This window comes from Puma concolor, chromosome B4 (genome assembly GCF_028749965.1).
Source record: "Puma concolor isolate L17-30 chromosome B4, mPumCon1.1.hap2, whole genome shotgun sequence".
In the NCBI taxonomy this organism is placed as follows: Eukaryota; Metazoa; Chordata; class Mammalia; order Carnivora; family Felidae; genus Puma; species Puma concolor.
Genome location: NC_141673.1, coordinates 58,564,307 through 58,584,588, shown reverse-complemented (window position 1 = coordinate 58,584,588; position 20,282 = coordinate 58,564,307). Strand labels below are relative to the sequence as shown.

General features: G+C 57.4%; 1 protein-coding gene and 1 long non-coding RNA gene across 4 annotated transcripts; one reads left to right on the top strand and one right to left on the bottom strand.

The window, feature by feature from the left end:
• Positions 1-2,941: 2,941 nt before the first annotated feature.
• AGAP2 (ArfGAP with GTPase domain, ankyrin repeat and PH domain 2) lies at positions 2,942-18,225 on the bottom strand. 3 transcript variants are annotated; one of them, XM_025926371.2, is made up of 19 exons: positions 13,191-14,469; positions 11,444-11,502; positions 10,760-10,847; positions 10,491-10,576; positions 10,196-10,343; positions 9,031-9,165; positions 8,595-8,704; positions 8,036-8,194; positions 7,788-7,874; positions 7,596-7,700; positions 6,990-7,152; positions 6,691-6,810; positions 5,840-5,968; positions 4,862-4,921; positions 4,481-4,629; positions 4,286-4,376; positions 3,957-4,179; positions 3,580-3,835; positions 2,942-3,415 (listed from the first exon to the last, which is right to left on the bottom strand). In XM_025926371.2, the coding sequence occupies exons 1-19, from the start codon at positions 14,365-14,367 to the stop codon at positions 3,173-3,175; spliced, it is 3,588 nt and encodes a 1,195-aa protein (XP_025782156.1). In that variant the 5' UTR covers positions 14,368-14,469; the 3' UTR covers positions 2,942-3,172. The 3 variants fall into 3 exon arrangements, with proteins under 3 accessions (XP_025782156.1, XP_025782157.1, XP_086569076.1); XM_025926372.2 differs by lacking the exons at positions 4,862-4,921; positions 13,191-14,469 and adding an exon at positions 18,066-18,225; XM_086712950.1 differs by lacking the exon at positions 4,862-4,921.
• LOC147579083 (uncharacterized) lies at positions 16,927-19,550 on the top strand. The gene is made up of 3 exons (XR_015253526.1): positions 16,927-17,235; positions 17,644-18,378; positions 19,268-19,550. It is a non-coding gene; the product is annotated as an uncharacterized LOC147579083 (long non-coding RNA).
• Positions 19,551-20,282: the final 732 nt, after the last annotated feature.

The following is a 20,282-nucleotide window of genomic DNA, read 5'->3' as shown; positions in this document are numbered from 1 at the left end:
CAAATTCGTTTTTGCTTTCCTTTGGCTTTTGGTGAAACTCCCATGGAGAAAGTCGGCCTGCCCCAACTGTGCTAAGGCAACCAAAAGGAGGCGAGTGGGATGTGTGGCAGATAGCAACCAGGAGGGGATGGGGAGGGACAGCAGGAATCCAGGTGAGGATACCCAAGGTGAGCCGGGAAGGTGGCATGGATGTAAAAGGGCAGCAGCTCCCCTTCAACCCCCCAACACCCCGGGGAGTCTCCTTCTAGAATCCTATTCTGCACAGCCTGGAGGGCTTGACGTTTTTGTCATTCCATCCACTACACCTTTTATATTTCCACACAAGGCCAAAGATGCAGCCCATGATAAAAAGAATTCAGTGGATTACTTAGTGTTGGGATTTGCTGCGGGGAGTTGCTGACACCTTGACCACCTTCCGCCACAGGCTGGAAATGAACTTCCCACCGGCCCATGGTTCCCTGTGGTGATTTCATGCTCTCCAGGGTCCTTACTTCCTCCTCATTCACACTCTCTCACACTGAGCTTCTGAGGAAGGGAGTGAGTTTTTGCCACTAAGAAGTAAAGTGGAAATGGAGCGCGGGAGTCCAGGGTCTCTGAGCCAAAAGACAGACGGGCCAGGCGTTCCTGTTTGAGTCTCTTTTGCTACTTGCCCCTCTTCCTTTCGTTTTGCCTTCCCAAACTATGCCCCTGCATCTGCACCTGTCACTGCCCCTGCGACCCTGCATTCACCTTTCCTGTGTCAGGCTGCTGTGCTGGGTGATTGCTCGGCCTAGAATCCTGGAGAATCAGGGCCTCCACGTGAAAGGGACCTGGACCTGCCGCTGCAGCCACACCTTGTTAGCTTCATGGCACACCTGTAGCTGTACATCGTCGTCGTGGGACTGAGGGGAAGGGGCCTCTACCAGAAGACGCGGGGCCACTGACTGAATGACAACGTGCGGTGGCTGTGCCCAACCTGCGCTGGCTGCCGGCCCAACACCACTCCACCTAGTCCTTCTATCAGGGCAAATGCTTTCTGCTGCGTGTGACAAACAGGATTGGCTACACGCTGAACCAGAAGAACTGCAGCTGTTGGGGCAGCACTGGCCTCAGTCTGCTGGGGCCTCAGTGGCCCTGTAGATGACATGGATGTGGGCAGATGTCCACAGCAGCTGGGCATGGAGTCTGCAGACACCGCGGACTTCGGCTGGGAGACAGACTTTCTACCTCTGTCCCCAGGTCCTTACTATAATGAGCTCTACCTCTGGTATCGGGTACCTAGGGTGGTCCTCCCCGGCCAGTGCTGGAGTCCTTACCAGGTCCTTCTCAACAGATATTGTTCAGGTTACAAATAAACAGATGCCACCAAGGTAACCCGCTCAAGGCCACCCAGCCTTGAAGTGGAGGGCCTGGTTTCAAATTCAGATCTGACTCCAAGGTTCCTGCTCTCAACCAAAGCCACCCCCTCTGTTCGCCTCTCCAAGCAGCCTCTCCTCTGTCCTCAGAGTCCCCTAAGTTCCACACGGCAGCTCCTTCCCAGAAACAGGGTCATCTTGGGAGTCATTGACTTTTCTGCTCCCTGGATCCCCACTGTGGCTCTGCCCTGCCTGTTTCCTTCCACCACATGATGAAGTATCTGACCTGCCACCTCGTGCCTGGATGTTGCCCTGTCACCAGCCCCGGCAGAGGCACCCTCCGCTGGGCCACTCCCCGCCTCCAGTTCCCCGCCTTGACCAAGACCGTTCCCTGACCCGCCTCTTAGAGAACAAACCAGCAGCTCAACCCCTAGACAAAATCACTTCCTCTTTAATTGCTGTTGAAGAAGATTCACACCACCTGCCTCAGAGGAGATGGGGGGCCTTTCCCCCTGCCCCCATCCCTCTCCCCTCCCCAAAATTACCTGGTCCTTTGAAAAATATTTTAGCCGAGAGAGAGAGAGAGAGAGAGAGAGAGAGAGAGAGAGAAAAGAAAGAAAGAAAAGAAAAAAGACCGGAAACCACTGACACAGACGGCCCAAGGGCTGGATTGATTAAAGGAGGCAGGGCTGGGCCAGGTAAATCCACCCCACCACCCCCTTTCTGGGGATGGGGAAGGAGGCCTGGTAACCCTCCCAGCCACCTCACATCCTCTTAGCTCTGGCTGGGAGGGATCATGGGGTTGAAGGACGGGTCTGGAGCTGCTCCAGTGGAAGGGAGGGACTGGACAGGAAGAATAGTGGGGGAGGGGTCCCACTGTAGGGGTGCCCCCTACCCCAGATCACCACGGGCGCTGCACAGTCACAGGTACGCAGTCACGGTCACAGACACTCACAACCCGAGAGCACCCCCACCCCACCCCACCCTCTGCCCACCCTTGGCTTCCCCTACCCGGAAACGCCCTCCCCGAGCCCCTGCCCGCCCCTGCCCCCTTGTTGGGGAACAAAGCAATAAATTACAAGGTCCCTCCCCAGTCCCCTTAGCCCGCTCTGCTCCTTCTCTTCTCCCTCCCAAGATAGTAGTGAGGAGGGACCCAAGCTTTTGGCTCCCCCGGCCCTTTAGCTTCCATCCATGGGTGGGTGTGGGGGGACGTCCTGATTTCCACTCCTCATGGTCCCTTTCACGGAAAGGGTTGGGGACCCCCCTACCCCCTTGGGCAGCAGGGGTCCTGCCCCTCGCTGCCCTTCCCCCTTCACTGGGCAGTGAGATTAGCATGGAAGAGGTGGGGGCCCGGGTATTGGCCCCAAGTCCCGGGGCTAGCCCTCCCGCGTACTAACCCCTCCCCCTGGCGTGGCGTCGCCCCAGGAGCCAGCCTGGGTTTGTGCTCCAGCCTTGGGATTGTCGAGCACAAGCAGGACTGGGTCTTCCCCCCTCCACCCCTAGGGGGCGCGAGCGGGCATAGCCAAGCTCCCTGCAGCAGGTACCGCGACAGGGCGTCTGCTTCCGCAGACACCCAGTGGGTAGACCCAGCGCAATCCAAGTGTGGAAACGGTAGAAAGGGGGCGTGTTGAGCTGGGGTCTCCATGCCTTTTTGGGGAGAGGGAGGTGAGTTTGTGTCTTCTGGGAGGCGTGGGGGCTGTGCCCTCGTGGGGGAAAGAAGTGCTCCCGTGGGGCGGGGTGCGGTTTAGAGAGGTGAGTGGGTGCATCTGTCCAGCGGTCCACCCGGTGTGGTCGTGCCCGGCCCGCGTGGGAGTGGGGGTGTCTCTCCCGCTGGGCAACTATACCAGCGCGACGGGGGCGTCGGCACGGCCCATGCTGGCGGCGCTGCTCCTGCGGCGGGGGCTGGGCGTGGCGGTGATGCTGGGGGTGGTGGCTGCGCTGGGGGTGGTGGCTGTGCTGCCGCCCTCACCCGGGCAACCGTGCTGGAGAAGGATGTCGGCGCACAGCTGGCTTCCAGCCTGGCGGGCGTAGAACAGCGCCGTGTGGCCCTGTGCGTCGCGGGCGGCCACGTCGGCGCCGTACTAGAGGACAGAAACGGCCGCGTCACCAAGCGTCCCCGTAGGGCCTACACTCGCAGACATTCTCCCCACAATTTCCAGGCCCGCTTCCAGGATCCCCCGCTCCTGGCTGTTTCCTAGGTGGAGCTCTCAAAGACCCCTTTCCCCACCCCAGCACCCCCACGTACCCACAACAGCAGTTGCGTGATGACCACGTGGGCGAGCTCGGCTGCCAGGTGAAGGGGGGAGCGGAGCTGCGGGTCCTCTACGCTGGTGTCGAGGGGCCCGTGTCGCGCATGGGCCAGAAGCAGGAGAACGGTGGCCACGTCCTGGGCCTGCACCGCGGCCCACAGCTGGCGGCCCAGAGGCTCCTCTGGAGTGCCCAGCGGCGCCAGGAATAGCAGCTGCTCGTACTTGGCGCGAATCCATGACTCCCGCTCCTCCCTGCAAGACCAAGGATGAACGGGAAGGGCTCTAGGGACCGTCACCCAGGACCTCTGCCCCTTCCTCGGCGAAACCTCTCGGGATCCGCACACTCTAAGCGACCCCCTTCCCTCACACGTACCGCGAAGAGTCCCGCGTGGGTTTGGTGCGGCCCCGCGTGTCGCTCTCCCACACGCGGTTGGCCATGTCATTGCCAATGGCCGTCAGCACCAGGGTCAGCTCCCGAGGCCAATCGTCCAAGTCCAGAGAACGAACTCGGGACAGGTGTGTGCCCAGGTTCCGGTGAATGCCAGAACACTCGATGCAGATGAGTGCGCCCAGGTTCAAACTGGCCCACGTGGGGTCTGGGGAGGGAGGGCAGAGGTTGGCTTCTGGCCGGACAGGCAGCATTCGCCAACTCCAGCGAATCACATTCCCTCCCAGACCCCTCCGCTGCCCCCTTGCGCTCACTGGGGGCCCCGCAGTCCACGCAGGTAGAGTTGCCCTTGGCGTTCCGGATCGCCTGGATGGCCACCGCTTCACTTTGGCTGTCTGTGCGTAGCTGCAGAAAGGGTTGGGGTTTGTATTGACTCTCCCTCTGAGCCCTTCTCCAGACTCTTGAGACACTCATCTCTGCTCTCCCGCAACCCTCCCCCCGACCATTACCTTGACCTTGCTGCTCTCACAGCATTGCAGACTGGCTAGGATCTGACTTTCGATGGCCTGGACCCAGGCATCCCGCTCCTCAAAACTGGCTGCCTCAAAGTGCCACGTCTGACCAGTGCTGGACACGATCAGGAATTCGAAGTTTTCCTCTGGGTGGGGGGATGGGATGAGGGTCATGAGGGACAGGGTTCAAACAGGGGTTGCCTTCCCCAAACCCTTCCTCCCTGATGTCCATCCCAAGCCCCTGGGAGTGGGGCAGAGGGGTTGGGGAAGCAGAAGGTGGGGGAGAGCAGGAAGCCCGAGCACATGCAGGGGAAGGCAAGGGCACCCCCACCCATCTGCACCCCAGCTGAGCGCCCCTCCCAGCTCCCCGCTTGTTACCTGCTTTATAAATATTTCTTAAACTACCAAAGGATTTTAGTTTCCACATTTTGCGCTTGGCTGGTTTCCCGAAGCGAAGGAGATAGAGATAGAATGGAGAGCAGAACAGAGAAAGAGACCAAGAAAGGAGAAAAAGAGAGGCAGATGGAGAGATGGAGAGAAATAGTGACAGAGTGCCAGAGACAAAGCAGGACAGACAGATGGGGAGAGAAAGCAGAACTAAAGTCAGTGGCCCCGGAGCAGAGTAGAGCAGAAGCCAAGAGCCATGAGAGTAGGCAGATCTGGAACCTGGGTCTGAGCACCCAGCAGAGAGCAGGGCGTGGGGACCAGTTATCATGACCAATGAGGAGCCAGGTCTCTGGGAAGGGAAGGGATCTGAGTGAACACAGGGAGAGGGGGCAGAAGCTGAGTCATGGGCCTGGGACAAGGAGGTCCTGGGGTTCCAGAGGAGTCTCAGGGGTCTGGGGAGGTCACCAGGGGCAGGAATATGGATCACTGTGGTCAAGGGCTGTTGGCAGAGTTTGGTGACCATGAGAAGTTATGGGGAACAGGGGCTGGGTGGGTGCAGAGTCCAGGAGCTGAGGAGTCACTGGGGGACACTGAAGTCAGGTGATGAGTCACTGGGGACCATAGGGGGTTCCGGGTGCAGGGACTGGGATGGCAAGTGGAGTTGAGGGCAGGAACAGAAACCAGAGGGTCATTAAGAGAGGTGACAGGAGCTACAGACTAATGGGGGACATTGGGATGGGGAGTGGCAGGGCTGGGAACTACTGGGTAAAAGGCATCGTCTGGCGAACGGGAGGAGGGACAGGAGCTGAGTGGTCTTCATCCATTTCTTACTAAGTTATGTGCAAAGTGGTTATGATAGTCAAGCACTCAGCTCAGGCACTTTTCCTCCTCCTGAAGGAGCTAGGCCGGGGATCTGGAGTTGGGGGTAAGGGTCCAGGGTGGGAGTGGAACTGCCCACCAGGGCCTCACCTTCAGCCTGCCCAGCTGAGCCTTCGGTCTTGGACGGTGTTGTCAACTTTTTCCTCCTCTGCTTCTTCACCATGGGAGAAGGAGGGGGTTCCCGACTCAGGGGGCTCAGGTCTCCAGATGGGGTACAGTCTTAGGGAGGGGGACAGAGCTACTTCAGTTGCCCCCTCCACAGATTTCCTGATTTCTCCATAGCCTGTCTCCTCCCCTGAACTAGCTTGGGTCCCCCTCCTCTCCAGGAGGTCCCCCTTGATCATTCCTGGGGAGGTGGGCAGATGAGTGGTTTAGAGTCAGACCTGCACTCAGATCCTGGCTCTGCCACTGACTGGCCTTGAGACCTTGAGCAAGTCACTTAATCTTCTGAGCCTCAGTTTCTTCATCCCTAGAATGGGGATAACAATCTTGACCTGACAAGGTTGTTGTGAGGATGATTTGTTACCATTTACTTGTCACATACATACGTACATATATTATACCTCCAAACATTCCAAATACTGATGGCTGGCTATGTGCTGGACAACGTTCTCAGTTTGTTTAAGCCTCAAAGCAACTTCTGAGATAGAATCTATTATCTCCATTTTACAGATGAGGAAACTGAGGCATGGAGAGGTCAAGCAACTTGCCCCAGTGGCAAGCCAGGATTTAAGTTCAGGCAATTTAGCTCTAGAACCCACTTGTGTTTAACCACTATGATAATCATAGTATGACTGAGCTGGTGCCTGGCACCCAGCAGATGCTCAGTGTATCCACTCATACACTGATTCCAGCCTCCCAGCTTCTACCCCAAGTTCATTTCCCACCCACATCCCATTCAGATCTGGAAGACAGTGGATGGAGGGTGGGTCCTCACTGACCAGTGCTGAGGGCTCGGGCCAAATTCCGGTCTGGCTTCAGCAGGTGCTTGGATGTCTGGTCTGGTGGTGGCTGCAAGGAACTGGGGCTGGGGCTGGGGCTTGGGGTGGGAGTGGTGGCTTCTGTAGGAAGGGGAACAAGATAAAGCTTCAGCGAGCCCCTCTGTCTTTGGGCCCCACTCCTTATGTAGTCCCTCTTTATCACCTACCCTCCCACTTACCCAGTCCCAGCCCCCACTTTCCTCCTCCTTCTCCCCCAGCTCTGGCCCCTCTCCTGCTTCTTTGTCATGAGAACCACTCACCAGGACCTTCACCCATCTGCACAGTGCTCATGTCCTTGACCAACCCGTTGATGCTGGCTGAGGGGCCAAAAGCAGAGATGGCTCTTGGGGGCCTTTTACCAGGGACTTTGACTGTCGTTCGTAGCAAGTCCATCTCCTTGCCATGGGTACTGTGGATGTAATCCTGGAGGGGGACAGGGGTTGAGAGTACGGGAAGGCTGAGGTCCTTGGTGCTGCTGGGAAGTGGCCAAGAGTATGAGCTGGAGAGGTCCTAGGGAGGGGACACCGTGTTGGGGGCTGCCTGTGTTGGGACGAGCTTCTAGGGGATGAGCCCAACAGATCTGGCCTGCGACTATCTCCTCCAGAAAGTATTCCCTGGATGGCAGACCCAGTGGAGGTCCTTCCTCCATGCTCTCCCACTAAACTGCAAGTTCCTGGGGAGATGTCTTTATTTTCCCATCTCCAGCATGGGTGCACGGTGGATGCCTCACACATGGCTGCTGAACTTAAGAGAACAGGACCAGGGCTTGCCCAGAAATGACATTTACGTGTGTGAGAGCACAGACCGGTAGAGGCGGAAGGGTGTCCAAGGCTAGCCAGTGTGGTCCAGCCAATCTTTCCACTCACATTAATGCTGGGGTGGTAGAGTAGGAAGCCGTTACTGGACAGGGTCACGTATTTCTTCTTCCATTCTTTGTTCAAGGAGTTGCCACTTCGCTTCAGTAGGAAGCTCTGGAGTACGGAAAGAGACATGTGGGAGGAAAGCCAGTCAAGACCAGCTACCTGCCCCAACCTGCCCCCAGCCCCTGGACCACCCACCTGTTTGATGGGAATGGCTCGCCCACTCCCTGTTGTCTCTCCCCGACTGTCCAAACTGCGCTTCTCAGAGTCACTGCCCCGACGATTCTGGAATGGTTATTGGCATCAGTTAGAGAACGGATAGAGGGATCCACTGATGGAAGGATGGGGAAGACGATGAAAATGGGCCCGACAGAGGAGTCTAGGGACCAGGGAAGATGGGCAGGGAACAGGGAACAGGAGGATGGGGGAGTCATCGCGTCCAATACCGCAAAAAGGCTGGTCCTGCGCTTGGCTGCCCGGTGCAGGGACCCTGGAGTGCTCAATCCAGCCACTGCAGCTGCCTCAGCTCGGAGCTCCCGGTGACCAACATTGGGTGAGGATGGGAGGGAGGAAGAGTAGTCGCTAGTGTGGCCCCCATTGCTAGCCTGGGGATCGATGAAGGAGTCAGCAGAACAGTTGAGATGCTCCCGCCCCACCAAGCTAGAGTTACATCTAGTGATGAGGGATTTGAGACACTCCTTGATCTCATCACTGTTGACTTGTATTATTATTAATAATAAAACTCCTCACTGTCATAGTGCCTTAGGTTTTGCAAGTATCATGCCATACGATCTTCCTGAAACCTTGGGAGGTATGGGTGCTCGAGGACATTACACTGTTTCAAACCTGGTTGATTTCCAGCCCAGTGCCCTTTTTAAAAAATGGTGTCACTGCCATATCCATTTGTCCCCCTCCCCCACCTCCTTAGGTCCTCTGTACCTGTTCTTGGATCACCAGCCCCTCCTCTGCATCTTACCAGCTGTGGACCCTGAAACCCCAACTCACCTGTCCAGCTACAGGAGTGGAAGCAGCTGAGTGGCTTGGGGAGCTGGGCAGGGACTTACAGGCAGCCAGAAGCTGTTGCTGTTTTCGTAAGGTCACTACCTTCTGGGCCACTGAAGGAAGGGGGAAAGGAAGGATGCATGAACGGGGCAGATACCCAAGACCCCCCGCCTCTGTTGCCCAGTTTTGAGAACTCCCCAGGAGATAACACCGGTGCCAACTTTACCATGGCCTTCATGCCACCTGTAGCCTGAGCAGCTCATTCAGCCCAGAAAGACCATGTGGGTATTAAGCACACCTTCTCTGACCTCTCTGATCCCTCCTCCCTCCCATGCAGGCTAATTTCCCGTCACTCACTGGGAGCGGCCTCGATGCCCAAAGAATACCCCAGGCCCTCAGCTCCTGGCTTCCCACGTGTCCGGGGAGTCACCGTGCTCACCCTCCTGGAAGACCCGGTCCACATTGAGCCCGTAGGTGGCGCATGTCTCGTAGTAGCTGCAGCGTTTCATGTCCGTGCACAGAGCCCTGGCCCGGGCATCGCCCACCACTCGAGGGGAGGAAGCACTAATCCTGTCTGAGGGGACAGGAAAGGGGCAGGATCGGACGAGGGGGCCTTCCCGCCACTTTTCCTACTTTCTTCTCCCTTTGGCTCCAGTCCCAGGCTGGGCCCACTAAGGACAGGTTATGAGAGAATATTCCCTCCTCTTCGAATGCAGGGCCTGGCTCACAAGCCCAGCTGCGGTATGAGTAGGCTGGGTGAGCTCTGTGCACGTGTCTTCAAAGAATACTCGAGAGGTGAGCAGAGTTTCCTGACAAGGTCTGAAGTGGCTGAGACTCACAAGTGACCATCGCCCTGCCCTGCAAACCCAGTGAGCCCTGACCTGAGTGGGAGGTCATCTGGTGTGTGAACTAGGAAAAGGCTGAATGTCCACGGGCAACAGGTGGACTGTTCCCTCGGCAGCAAGGAACCAGGAGGCAAGCGGCAGGTGGAAACGGGCCCCTGCAGCATAGGCCTCCAGACAGAAAGTCTTGCCAGCTCAATACCGGTGGGTACGGGGCCATGGTGGCATCTGAGCGCCTCTGAATCACTTCTGTGAGAATTTTACAATTCTATAAAAATTCTCTGCCCCCTTTATTTTTGCCATCATTTCATTCGTGCTTTCTCTTTGTTAGATACGTTCCTCTGAAAGGTGTCCGCCTGACCCAGCTGAACCAAGGGAAAGATGGAAGGCTCCTGTCCACATCGGAGCCTGAGATTTTCTGTTTCCCAGGGTGGTGACAGGAAATGACAGTGTGAGAACACAAGGTGAGTGACACCTCAGAGGAATGGAGATTGCTGTGATAGCTGTCCCTTCCTTCCTGAAGAGTCCTCTTTTCTCTGCTCAGACCCGGGGATGTTTTTGTTTTTGTTTTTGTTTTTGTTTGTTTGCTTTGGTTTTTTGGTTTAATGGCTCCCTTATTTGGAGACCAGCCTCCTTCCAGGGGGTTACTGCAGTCCCAGGGCCATTTCCACACCTCACCATGCTCTCACCTATGTTGGGCAACACCTCAGCAGCCGTCTCAAGGACTCCCCTGAAAGCTGTGCTTCCCCAGACCCTCCTTACCTTGTGTCCCCACCAGTGCCAGTGCCAGGCCTCCTCGTCCTTCCCCCCGAAGGGAGCTCAGCTGCCCATGGAGACGGCTCACGGCCTGGAAGCTGTTTTCATCCTCCAGGCTGAAGACCAAAATGACAGCATCTGCCCAGCCTGAGAACTTGCGGGGCGTGAGGGAGCAAAGGGAGGGTCAGACAAGTCCACTCCTCTGGACATGATGCCCAGGGAGGTCTGGGGAACTAGAGCTTTCTCTCTCGGCCCCTGCCGACCCCAGCCAGCCTGCCTACCCCAACACCTTAGCTCTCACCTTGGCATCAGGTGCCCCGGCTTCCTCTCGGATCAACACTAGATGAGTCTGTCCATCCACCAACATCTCTTTCTTGTGTTGTTCACCTGTCCAGGAGGGTTGGAAGTGGTAGTAGGTCAGGGGTCACAGGTCACGAAGCTTCCCCATGCTTCTTGTACTTTAGCTATTATGGCTGCATCCTTTCCTCCAGAGGTCTCCAAAGCTGCCTAGTCATTGATCCTGGATTCCTGACCCAAAGCCTTAGCTTCCTATGGCTCCTGAGAACTCACTTTCTGTCTTCTCCAGCACCTGGTATGAGCCAGTCAAGAATCGGTGGATGAGAGATGACTTCCCGCTCCTGGCGTCGCCCAGCACGCCCTGAGAACAAGATTGTGGAGTAGAGATGGTGAGAGTTAAAAGGAGGCCAAATGCTTGGGCCTGAACGCTCCAGAGAACTCAAAGACTGGCAGTGTTAAATCATCCAAGCAGGAGCCAGCAGGGACCAGATGATGGTGGGTCAGGTGAGAACGTTCGGGAAGATCAGATGAGGATGGTAAGAAAGGATCCCAAGCTCAAAGTGGACCACAGGCTGAAGATTTTCAGCAACCCAGTACTGTGTATGTGTGGGGTGGGGGGAGCGGGAGGGGGTGGTCACGTCACAGCCCTAGACACTGGTTGGAAAGTTTTACCCAATTCTGTGCAACAGAACATGAAAAGCTAAAGGGGAGATGCCAGAAATGAGGAGAAGCCTGGAGGAGGACCGTGGACAAACAAGAAAAAAGAGACTAGAGAAGAAAAAGTTGTAAGGATAGATCAAGCCCCAGGAAAGTGCTACCAAGGCAGGATCTCAGGAGAACTGGAAAACTATTCCCCATTCCCACAGAGACAGGGAAGGGAAGAGGTGAAGGGGAGAGACTTGAGTGAGGTGGGTGGGATGTCGGCCCTCAGACAGACTAAGGGACTTGGTTACCTACCAGGCGCAGTTCAGGAATGGAGCGGCTCAAAGTCCATTCCTGGCTATTGACCACAGCTTCTGTAATAGGAAAGGAGCCATAAGAGAGGATGTTGCAGGCCCAGGAGCATCCCCACCCCTCAGCCACCCCTCCTCCTTTTTCAGCTTCCCTTAACCCCCAGGACTCTGGCTGGGCCGGAGAACTATGTAGAAAGGCTAGGTTTGAGAGTGGTCCCCAGTCCTCCCATCCTAGCTGCTGCTCTCCCCACAGCTGTTGCTGCCGCTCAGTGGTTGCTTAGCAACGGAGCCAGCTAGACAAAAATACTTCAGTTGGCATCTCCCTTAAAGCACATCCCCAAACGTAAGTCCCTGCCCCAGATGGGGGACCAGGGTTCTGACAGTGGTGGGTTTTTCCCTGTGGAAGCACGGAAGAGGGTCTCCTCCCTGCCGGCCTGACTTGGATTCCCGGGCAGATCCTGGGAGGTGGGGCTGGGACATGGAAGGGATTGGGTCTTCCTCAATCTCCACTTCACAAGAGAGAAACTGAGGGATATCCCTCCCCCTTTTCAAGGTCAATAGCATGGTGGCCCAGACCGCTTCCTACAGCCCGAGCAGTGGAGCTTGGATTTGTCTATGCTTCCCTCTCCCACACCTTCCCCACAAGCACCCTCTGAAAGAAGTGTGGGGAAGGGCTCAGTTTCCTGGCCGGGAGAAGCCACAGGCCTGGGGGCGGGGGTACGATGCTCCTTCCGCCCGCCGGTCCAGCCCCCGCGCCTGACACTGGCCGGACGTTCCCGGGGCGCCGCAGCTGCGGCGGGAACTCTGGGATCCGGAGCCATCTGCTCCCACCCGCTCCAGAGCCAAACCTCGGGGGCCGCCCCCGCTCCCGAACCCGCCTCCCCTCCGGGGAGTGTGAGCCGCACCAAGAGTCCCTAGCCTGTTTCTTCCAGAAAAAAATAAAAATAAAAATAAATAAATAAAGACACCCTCCCCCCGAAAAAAACCAGTACCTTCTCGGTACCCCCTCCCAAGTCTCTGGGGGGTAAAAATTGCCTTTGCAGCAGTTCCGTCCCCCTGAGTCACTCCAGGGCAGCCCCCTGGGGGTTTCAACGCAGCTCTGGGGACGGGATGGGCTGTGGGAAGTGAGGCCTCCCATCCGCCCCCTCTCACTTCATGTTCAAGTATTCATCACGTTCCAGCCCCCACGCACTCCCGCACTCCCGTACTGCCCAATCCACCTTCACTGCACGGAAAGAAACTAGAGTCCCTCCCTGCTGCCTCACTAGCCTGGTCTCAGCCCAGGGAAGACCTATCCCTGGCGAGCAGCTGCCTGCAAGGTCACTCTCCTGCCACCTGCCCCAAGCGCTCAAGAGAAACTGAGGCTGCTTTATTCCCTTCCCCTTCAATATCCCTCCGGGCAAGGCAAAGCTCTGTTCCCACGCTCTCAGAGTCCAGCTGAGACTGGAAGTGGGGTCTGAGCCTTCTCTGCGAGCGATTTCCTACAGTCACTCCGACCAAGGGCATTATTTTCCCAAAAAACTCTGAGGCTTTCTGAGTCCCTCTGAAATCAAGGCATCTCTCAGGTCGCACAAGGTAGCTACCCACCTCCTTTCAGGACCCCTTAGTCTTTGGAAGTGGAGTGAATTAGGTTCATCCCCCCACCCAAGAGAGAAGCTTCCTTAGGTCAACCCTGCACACCTCTCCTCCACCCCAAGCTGAGCATTCCACATGCCCTCCCCAACCTGTTCTCAGGCCCTGGTCCTACTCACTAGGGGAGGCGCGGAGCTCTGCGCCCAGCAGCTCCCTGGACCCGCTGCCAGAAGACAGGCCCGGGGGTCCGGGAGGGGGCCCGGAGCCAGGAGGCCCCCCTGTGCTCTTGGTGAAGATGCCGCTGATAAACTTGAGCATCTTGCGATCTCGAGTGGATGCTCGGCCCCCCTCCCGGCCCCGTTTCAGCCCTGGAGCTGGAGGCTCTAGAGTGATTGGAGGTGCAGGCCCAGTGGGCTGCGCGGAGGCGGCGGTGACAGCAGCGGCTGGAGCCGGGGTTGCTGGGAGGGTTAGCGGAGGAGGAGAACCAGCAGGCGGTCCCGGGTGCAAGTCACTGTTGTCCAAGGTCTTACTCTTGCCTTTCCGAGGGGACAGCTTCCCTCGGGCTCCGGACCCAGCCCCGACCCCACCAGAGGTCGTGGCTGCCGCTCCCCCTCCCCCGGCGGCGGCGGTGGCCGCGGCGGCGGTGGTAGCGGCGGCGGCAGAAGCTCCAGTCCCCGCGCTGCTCTTTGACCCCTTGACCCTGGGCTTGCCTTCGCTTTCGGGCCATGACAGGCGGCTACCCGCGCCCTTGCCCCCGCCGGCTTTGGCGCCACTCGTGGTCACGGTCTTGCAAGGCTTGGGAGCCGGCGGAGGAGGCGCCACCTTGAGCCTCCGACTGCCGGTGCCCGGGTGCGGGGAGGACGAGCCTGGGACGCCGCCGCCAGCCCGGCCTTCAGGTTCCGGCCCCCCCCAGCTCGGGCTGCTGAGCAAGGGGCGCCGGGAGGTGGGGGCGCCCCCGGGCTTGGGGTCAGGGCTCAGCCCCCCGGAGAGCGGGGGCCCCGGAGGGGCGGCCCAAAGGGAGAGGCGGCGGCCGGGAGCGGGGGAGACGGGGCGGGCCGGACTGGCCGGAGCCGGGGACAGGGCGGGGGGCTCGGCGCCCCCGGCGCCCGCGCTGCTCGTGCTGATCCACAGCGCATCCTGCCGGTGGAAGAGACGCTCGTGCCGCTTCTTGCCCGGCTCCTCCGCGCCTCGGGGGCTGCCAGGATCCCCGGTCTCGGCACCTCTGGTCCCGGGGGCGCCGGCTGCGGCCGCAGACGGAGAAGGCGGCGGCGGAGGCACCGACTCGAGCTTGACCAGGGTCAGCGAGATGAGGTAGGTCGTTGTCCGGCGCTGAAGAGCGCCCGCGCCCCGGCTCATGGGGCCCCGAGACCCCCGAGCTGGGGAGGGGAGGGGACTCCCCCGGACTGCCTCAGGGGGGCCCGGCCATGGGGCCGCCCTGCTCGCTGCCCCCAGCCCCCGGACCCCGCTGAGCCCCCAGCCCGGCTCCGCTGTCGCCGCCGCCTCCGCCGCCTCCGCTTGCGCCCCCCTCCCATCACACGGGGCGCCCCCTCCCCATGCTCCCCGCCCTGCGCCCCCACCCCGTTGGAGCCCCGGGACCTTGGTGCTGCTCCAGGGAGGCGCGCCGGACCTTGCACCCCGGCCTGGGTGGGGGCGCCGAGATGGGCGGAGGAGGGCGGGGAGGACAGTAGTGGGGGCAAATAGGGGAGAGGGAGGAAAAGGGGGCAGAAAAGGGGGACCCGAGGCTGGGGAAGAAGAAGAGCCGCTGCGGGGGAGGCAGGGGCGGGGAATGGGGACTCAGGGGACAGGGGCCGGGGATGGGGGTCGGGGAGGGGGGTCTGTAGGAAGGTGGGAAGCTAATGGGCTGGTCGTGCGGGGGATTCGCAGGGGCGCGGGGAGGATGCTGGGGATGGAGATACAGGCGCCGGCGGGGGAGGAAGGAGGGAAGCCTTAGGGGGTGGGAACCCACGGGTCTGGGGTCTGGGAAGGAAGGGGCGTGAGATCCCGGCGAAGGGTCCGGGGGGCTCGCCGGGGCTCGGCTCGGTCCGGATGCGCGCTGTGTCCGGGCGCTCCCCTCACATTGAGGAGGAGGCGGCCCCCCGCCCCCCCCACCCTATCTCCCCCCCAACCTTCTCTCCACCAGCTCCGCTGTCTGAGAAGGCGGTACAAAATCCAGGACTGGATTTCCCTCCCAAATCCTGGGCTGGATTTCCTAGAACTTGGACTCACCTACTCCAACAATCTAGCCCCCTCCCCCAGCACACCACGGTTAGGGAGCGCGACTGTTGGGTGTGTCATTTAGGGACCAGGGTAAAAAATCAGTTCGTGGGTGGACGGTCCGAGGGGGAAACGGAGCGAATTTAGGGGGTCACTGCCAATTTGGGGGAAGTTGAAGTAGGGAAATGGGGAGGCCTGAAATCCCTTTCCCAGTAACCCTTGTCTCCCCCAGGTAATTGCACGCTGTTCCTTTCCCCATCACCCAGCCGCCTCGCCCACCCCCACCCTCCGCACGGCGATGCATTGGTCGGGCCACGACTTGAGCCCAACTGTCCCAAAGTGAACTTGTAAAGTGTTCCCTGGGGATGGGGACAAACATGGAATTTAGCAGGGTAGGAAGGAGGGGGGTGCCTTAGGAGGGGAGAGATCTAAGGGCTCCAGGACCCCAGGCCAAAAAGTGAGTCAAAGGCTCCAGCTTGAGGTGGAAGGAGAAGGAATATGTCTACAGATTGACACCCCCCATACCAAAATGCATCCAGTCTCCATAGCAACCGTAGCTCCAAGAGTGCCTCAGAATCAGCGGGGATAAGCAGAGAGGAGAATCGGTGTGTATGGCGGGTGGGGGGGATCTGCCAGGGGACTGGGGTTAAGGAAGGCACCATCCTCAAACCTGATTACCCACATGTGAGGTTTTTAGCACCCCTGAATACAAGGACCCCTTCAGTTGAGGTGGGAGGCGGCATCTTTTGGGTTCCCATTCAGTCTCCTGAGGTTTTCAAGGTGGAGCTCTTTTAGAAGGTTAAAGAGGAGATAGAATGGAAAACGTCTGTCGGCTTTGTGTCTACCACCCTTCCAGGGACCCTGGAGTTCGACTCACTGTCCTCTACCCTGGGGAGAGGGCTGAAGGCGTTAGGCCCATGGGGAACAGAGGCTGAGTGAGACTTGGCAGGGATGGGCCTGAGTGGTGGGAGGCCTTCCCACAGGCTTGGAGACACCCCCCCAACCCACTCCCCTTCACCCCCCTCACCCCCCCCCCCGACTCGGGGAGTCTCAGTGTTCCCCTAATTTGGCGTCCCACCCTCCTGACGCAGCTGAGACTATAATAAGTGCTGGCGTGGGCGGCTCTAGGAGGCAGGAGCCAACAGCGTGCTTGGCCTGGTAGGGGGTGAGGGGGGGGGCGGTACCAGGATGCTGGATGCCCTTTGTTCTCCCTGAGACCTGTACCCAATCCCTCTTGGGTCCAGTCCTGAGGTCAGCACCCCCTCTCTCCACCCCACCCTGGGATGACACCATTCCCAGGACAGGAGACTCTTCAGTAGCCTTTTCTGAAAGAGAGGGTGAGGGAGTTTTGTTGATTCTGCCTTAATTTTTCCTTCCTTCCTTTGGTGGCCTCAGTTTTCCTTTATGTTCAGTGGGAACAGAATCCTGACTCTTAGAGGAGTTGAACAACTCGCTAATGAAGAGCGGAGTCTTCTGGGAGATTTCAGCCTCCACCCCTCCTCACTCCCTCCTTCTCCAGAGCTAAGTGGAGCTTCTCTACCTGGACTAAACCTTTTTCCTCCCCCTCTTTCTTTTCTACTGGGATGGGGCTTGGAGTTCCTCCCCTGGGAGGCCCCATGGGGCCACTCCCTCCATGTGGTCTTTCCACCACTGAGGCTGTAGGTAAGGCACCTGCCAGTGGTTGTTCTCAGCAAAGGGTGGGGGGGACAGGAGATGAGAGGGGCACTAGCCTCAGAAAGGCAACGGGAAAGGGATCAGACTGTCCCCTGAGGAACCCGAATCAAATGTTCCTTCTCCAAGTTACGGTCTGGTGGCCTCTGCAGTCAGAGAAGTCCGGCAGGAGGTATCCCTGATGGAAAGAATGGCCTCTCGACCCCCCACCTCCACCCCAAGTAGGCAGCTAAGAATGGAGCAGCTGGGAGAGACCAGGATATGATGAAGGATGTGCTCTTCCCAGACACCTTTCACGGACAACATAGCTGGCTTTTGTCGTTCTTTGCCACCTCAGAGGTAAATGGGATGACAACAGGCTGGAGACCACTTTCAGTTCCACCAGTTCCCTAGTGGTGGGGCCTTGTGGATATGGAGTAGCTGTTCCTGCTGGGGCCCCACCACAGGATTGAAGGTTGGGGTGGGCAGGAGGATGTGGCGGATGGTGTTGCCATGGCAGCACTTCCTCCCTGTGTTGTCATCACTTGTTCTAATGGCACTAAGGAGGTAGAGCGGAAGGTGTGTGTGCTGGGGGTGGTGGGGAGGACAGGAACAGGGGCATAGGGAAGAGAGGGGACCGAAAAGAGTCCTGGGGACTTCTTTGCACTTTAGCTGTGCAAAGCATGTAGTAGGAGTGGCAGTGTGTGCCTGGGGGCCTGAGATTCTCTGCGTGGTGTATTTTCAATGTGTGTGTGTTTCTCTCTACAGCTGGAGAACAAGAGGTCACCGATCCTTTGTGGGTCCTGGGAATGGACACATTATCCAGTCCCAGAACCTCCTGCCCCATACTGCTTCCTGCCCTGGACTCCCCAGGCAGGGTCCAAGTCTACCATGGGTCTGTCACAGCCTCTCTTCCCCATGCTCACCCACTTCTCCATTGCCAAGAAGGTCAGCTCAGCAGTGACTTGTATTTTGATCCCCTGGGAGAAGGATCAGAATTGGGGAAAGAGGGAGAATGACACCTCCCATATCTTTTTCCATCGTGTCCAAATGTATTCTTCCCCCGAGTCCCAGCTCCATCTAGAGGACTAGGAAGTGGCTGATTGGGAAGTGACGTGTGACACAGCAAGCCCTTCTATCCCCCTGCTGGTCCCCGAGACACCCAAGTTTGGAGCTAACCCTTCTCTTACCTCGCACACTGTCCAGTGAGGCCTGGATGCTGTTTCGAAGTTCAGGGTCGCCCACCCTCTCTGCCAGCTTCCTGAGGCGGCTTAGAGACTGCTTGGCCACCTCGTGTCGTCTGACTTCTGCTCTCACTGCAGCAACAGCCAACTGCCTCTGGGCATGCATGTTGCCCAGACCTGTCTTGCCAGGCTAACAGCAACTTCTGGTCCTGAAGCCCATGGCCCTGCAGTCCCCAAACCCCAGAAGGCCCCTTCTGCTGTGCCTCAGAGCTCACCGCTCCTGCCCGCCCTTCCGTCTGTCGGCCTCACTTCCTGACTGGTGAGTTTCAAACCCACAGCCCGGGACAGCACTACCTCCTGCACCTCCCACCCCCTCTAGCGTTGGCTCATCAACTTTGCCAGCCAGCCCCTTCTATGATTCCCCCAGCCAGGTGGATGGAGAGACCTTAACAAGGATCCTAGGGCCTCCTGTGGGAGGTAGCTAATTAAGATGGGTGTTGGTGCTAGGAGAATGTGGCAAGCCAGGCCCCGGGTGCAATCCCAAACTCTTGGTGACCAACAGATTTGTGTTCAGTCTCAAACTCTGACAGGAACGCATACACACTCGGTCTCACTCTTACAGCCCTGCATTCCAGCTTAGGATTGTACCCACCGCCCACACCACACATCCAAAGAGTTTGCATACCTACAGTTTGCTCCATAACCCTTCCTTAGTCAGCCACCCCACGGTAAGCAGCTTTTAAAAGGCCAAGTAGTTATGGGGAGAACAGGTTATGGAGGAGAACAGTAATTCTAACCAGACAAAACCACCAGGCTCTCTGCTCAATTACTTTCATAATAATTATCTATAACACTTAATAGTTTACGACGCACTTTCAAATATGTTGTCTTCATGACAGGCCCCAGGGGTGCAGGAAAGGAAATCGAAGCTCTGAGAGGCCAGTGTGAGGTGAAACAAATCTGTGGGTCTAGGTCTCCTTCTTTTTTCAAGTTTTTATTTTTAAGTAATCTCTACACCCAACATGGGGCTCGAACTCACGGCCCTGAGATCAAGCACCGCACGTTCCACTGACTGAGCCAGCCAGGCGCCCCATGGGTCTAGGTCTTCTGATTATAACCCCAATACTCTTTTCACTATACCCCCCAACCAAGATGCTTGCTAGTCAGTTTCCCTTATCCCTGATAGCACTGTCTTGCCCTTGATGTAGGACCTGAAAGAGAAGAGGGTGGATGAGGAACTGAAGAACAGAATGAAGACGCAGGGGAGATATTGAGAGAAAACAGTGGCTAGTTTGATCTAATCGCTTTGCTTCAGGACTCAAACCTTTCTGGCTCTGCCAAATGTCTCTTCGCCTGCATACCTTCTTGACATTAATTTGTGAAGGATAGCAGATTATAACTATGGATTCTTTATTGTATAGATAGAGACAAGGGAATCAGAGTTGGGGTTACCTACTGGAACTTATAAAACAGCCTGATTATAATAGCGAACATTGAGTGTTTACTATATGCCAGGTAATGTCATAAGCATTCTGCATATATTAACTCATTCAATTCTCCTAACAACCCAAGAGACAGGTGTATTGTTATTTATCCCCATTTACAGATGAGGAAACGTGCAGAGAGAGCTTAAGTAATGGGCCAAAGGTTACACAGCCAGTAAGTGGCAAAGTTGGAACCCGTGCAATCGGACTGTAGCAGTTAAGATTTACTGCTCATGCAGTCCTAGAATCTAAGTACATACAAACTGAAATCATCCCGTGGGGTTGAAGGGAGGTTTTTCGTTTGTGTTCCCATTACCACTGTTTCTCTTGGAAAAGAAGAATTATGCCTTTTCTCATCTCCGTGAAAAGCATTTATTCAATAATAAGCATATTTTAAATTTTTTTTTCAACGTTTATTTATTTATTTGGGACAGAGAGAGACAGAGCATGAACGGGGGAGGGGCAGAGAGAGAGGGAGACACAGAATCGGAAACAGGCTCCAGGCTCCGAGCCATCAGCCCAGAGCCCGACGCGGGGCTCGAACTCACAGACCGCGAGATCGAACTCACAGACCGCGAGATCGAACTCACAGACCGCGAGATCGTGACCTGGCTGAAGTCGGACGCTTAACCGACTGCGCCACCCAGGCGCCCCTCAATAATAAGCATATTGATCAACCTCTATGCCCACCTTCAGAGTGAAAATGTGGAGACTCCTCCTTCCTCTCATATTTATTCAT

What these genes read in the sequence shown, in the direction of transcription:
- AGAP2 (XM_025926371.2), bottom strand. Translation starts at nt 14,367, where the DNA reads ATGAGCCGGGGCGCGGGCGCTCTTCAGCGCCGGACAACGACCTACCTC. An exon ending in TCTACCACCCCAGCATTAAT is followed by an intron (nt 7,153 to 7,595) that starts GTGAGTGGAAAG and finishes GTCCCCCTCCAG; the next exon opens with GATTACATCCACAGTACCCA. An exon ending in GGCCCGAGCCCTCAGCACTG is followed by an intron (nt 5,969 to 6,690) that starts GTCAGTGAGGAC and finishes CCCCTCCCTAAG; the next exon opens with ACTGTACCCCATCTGGAGAC.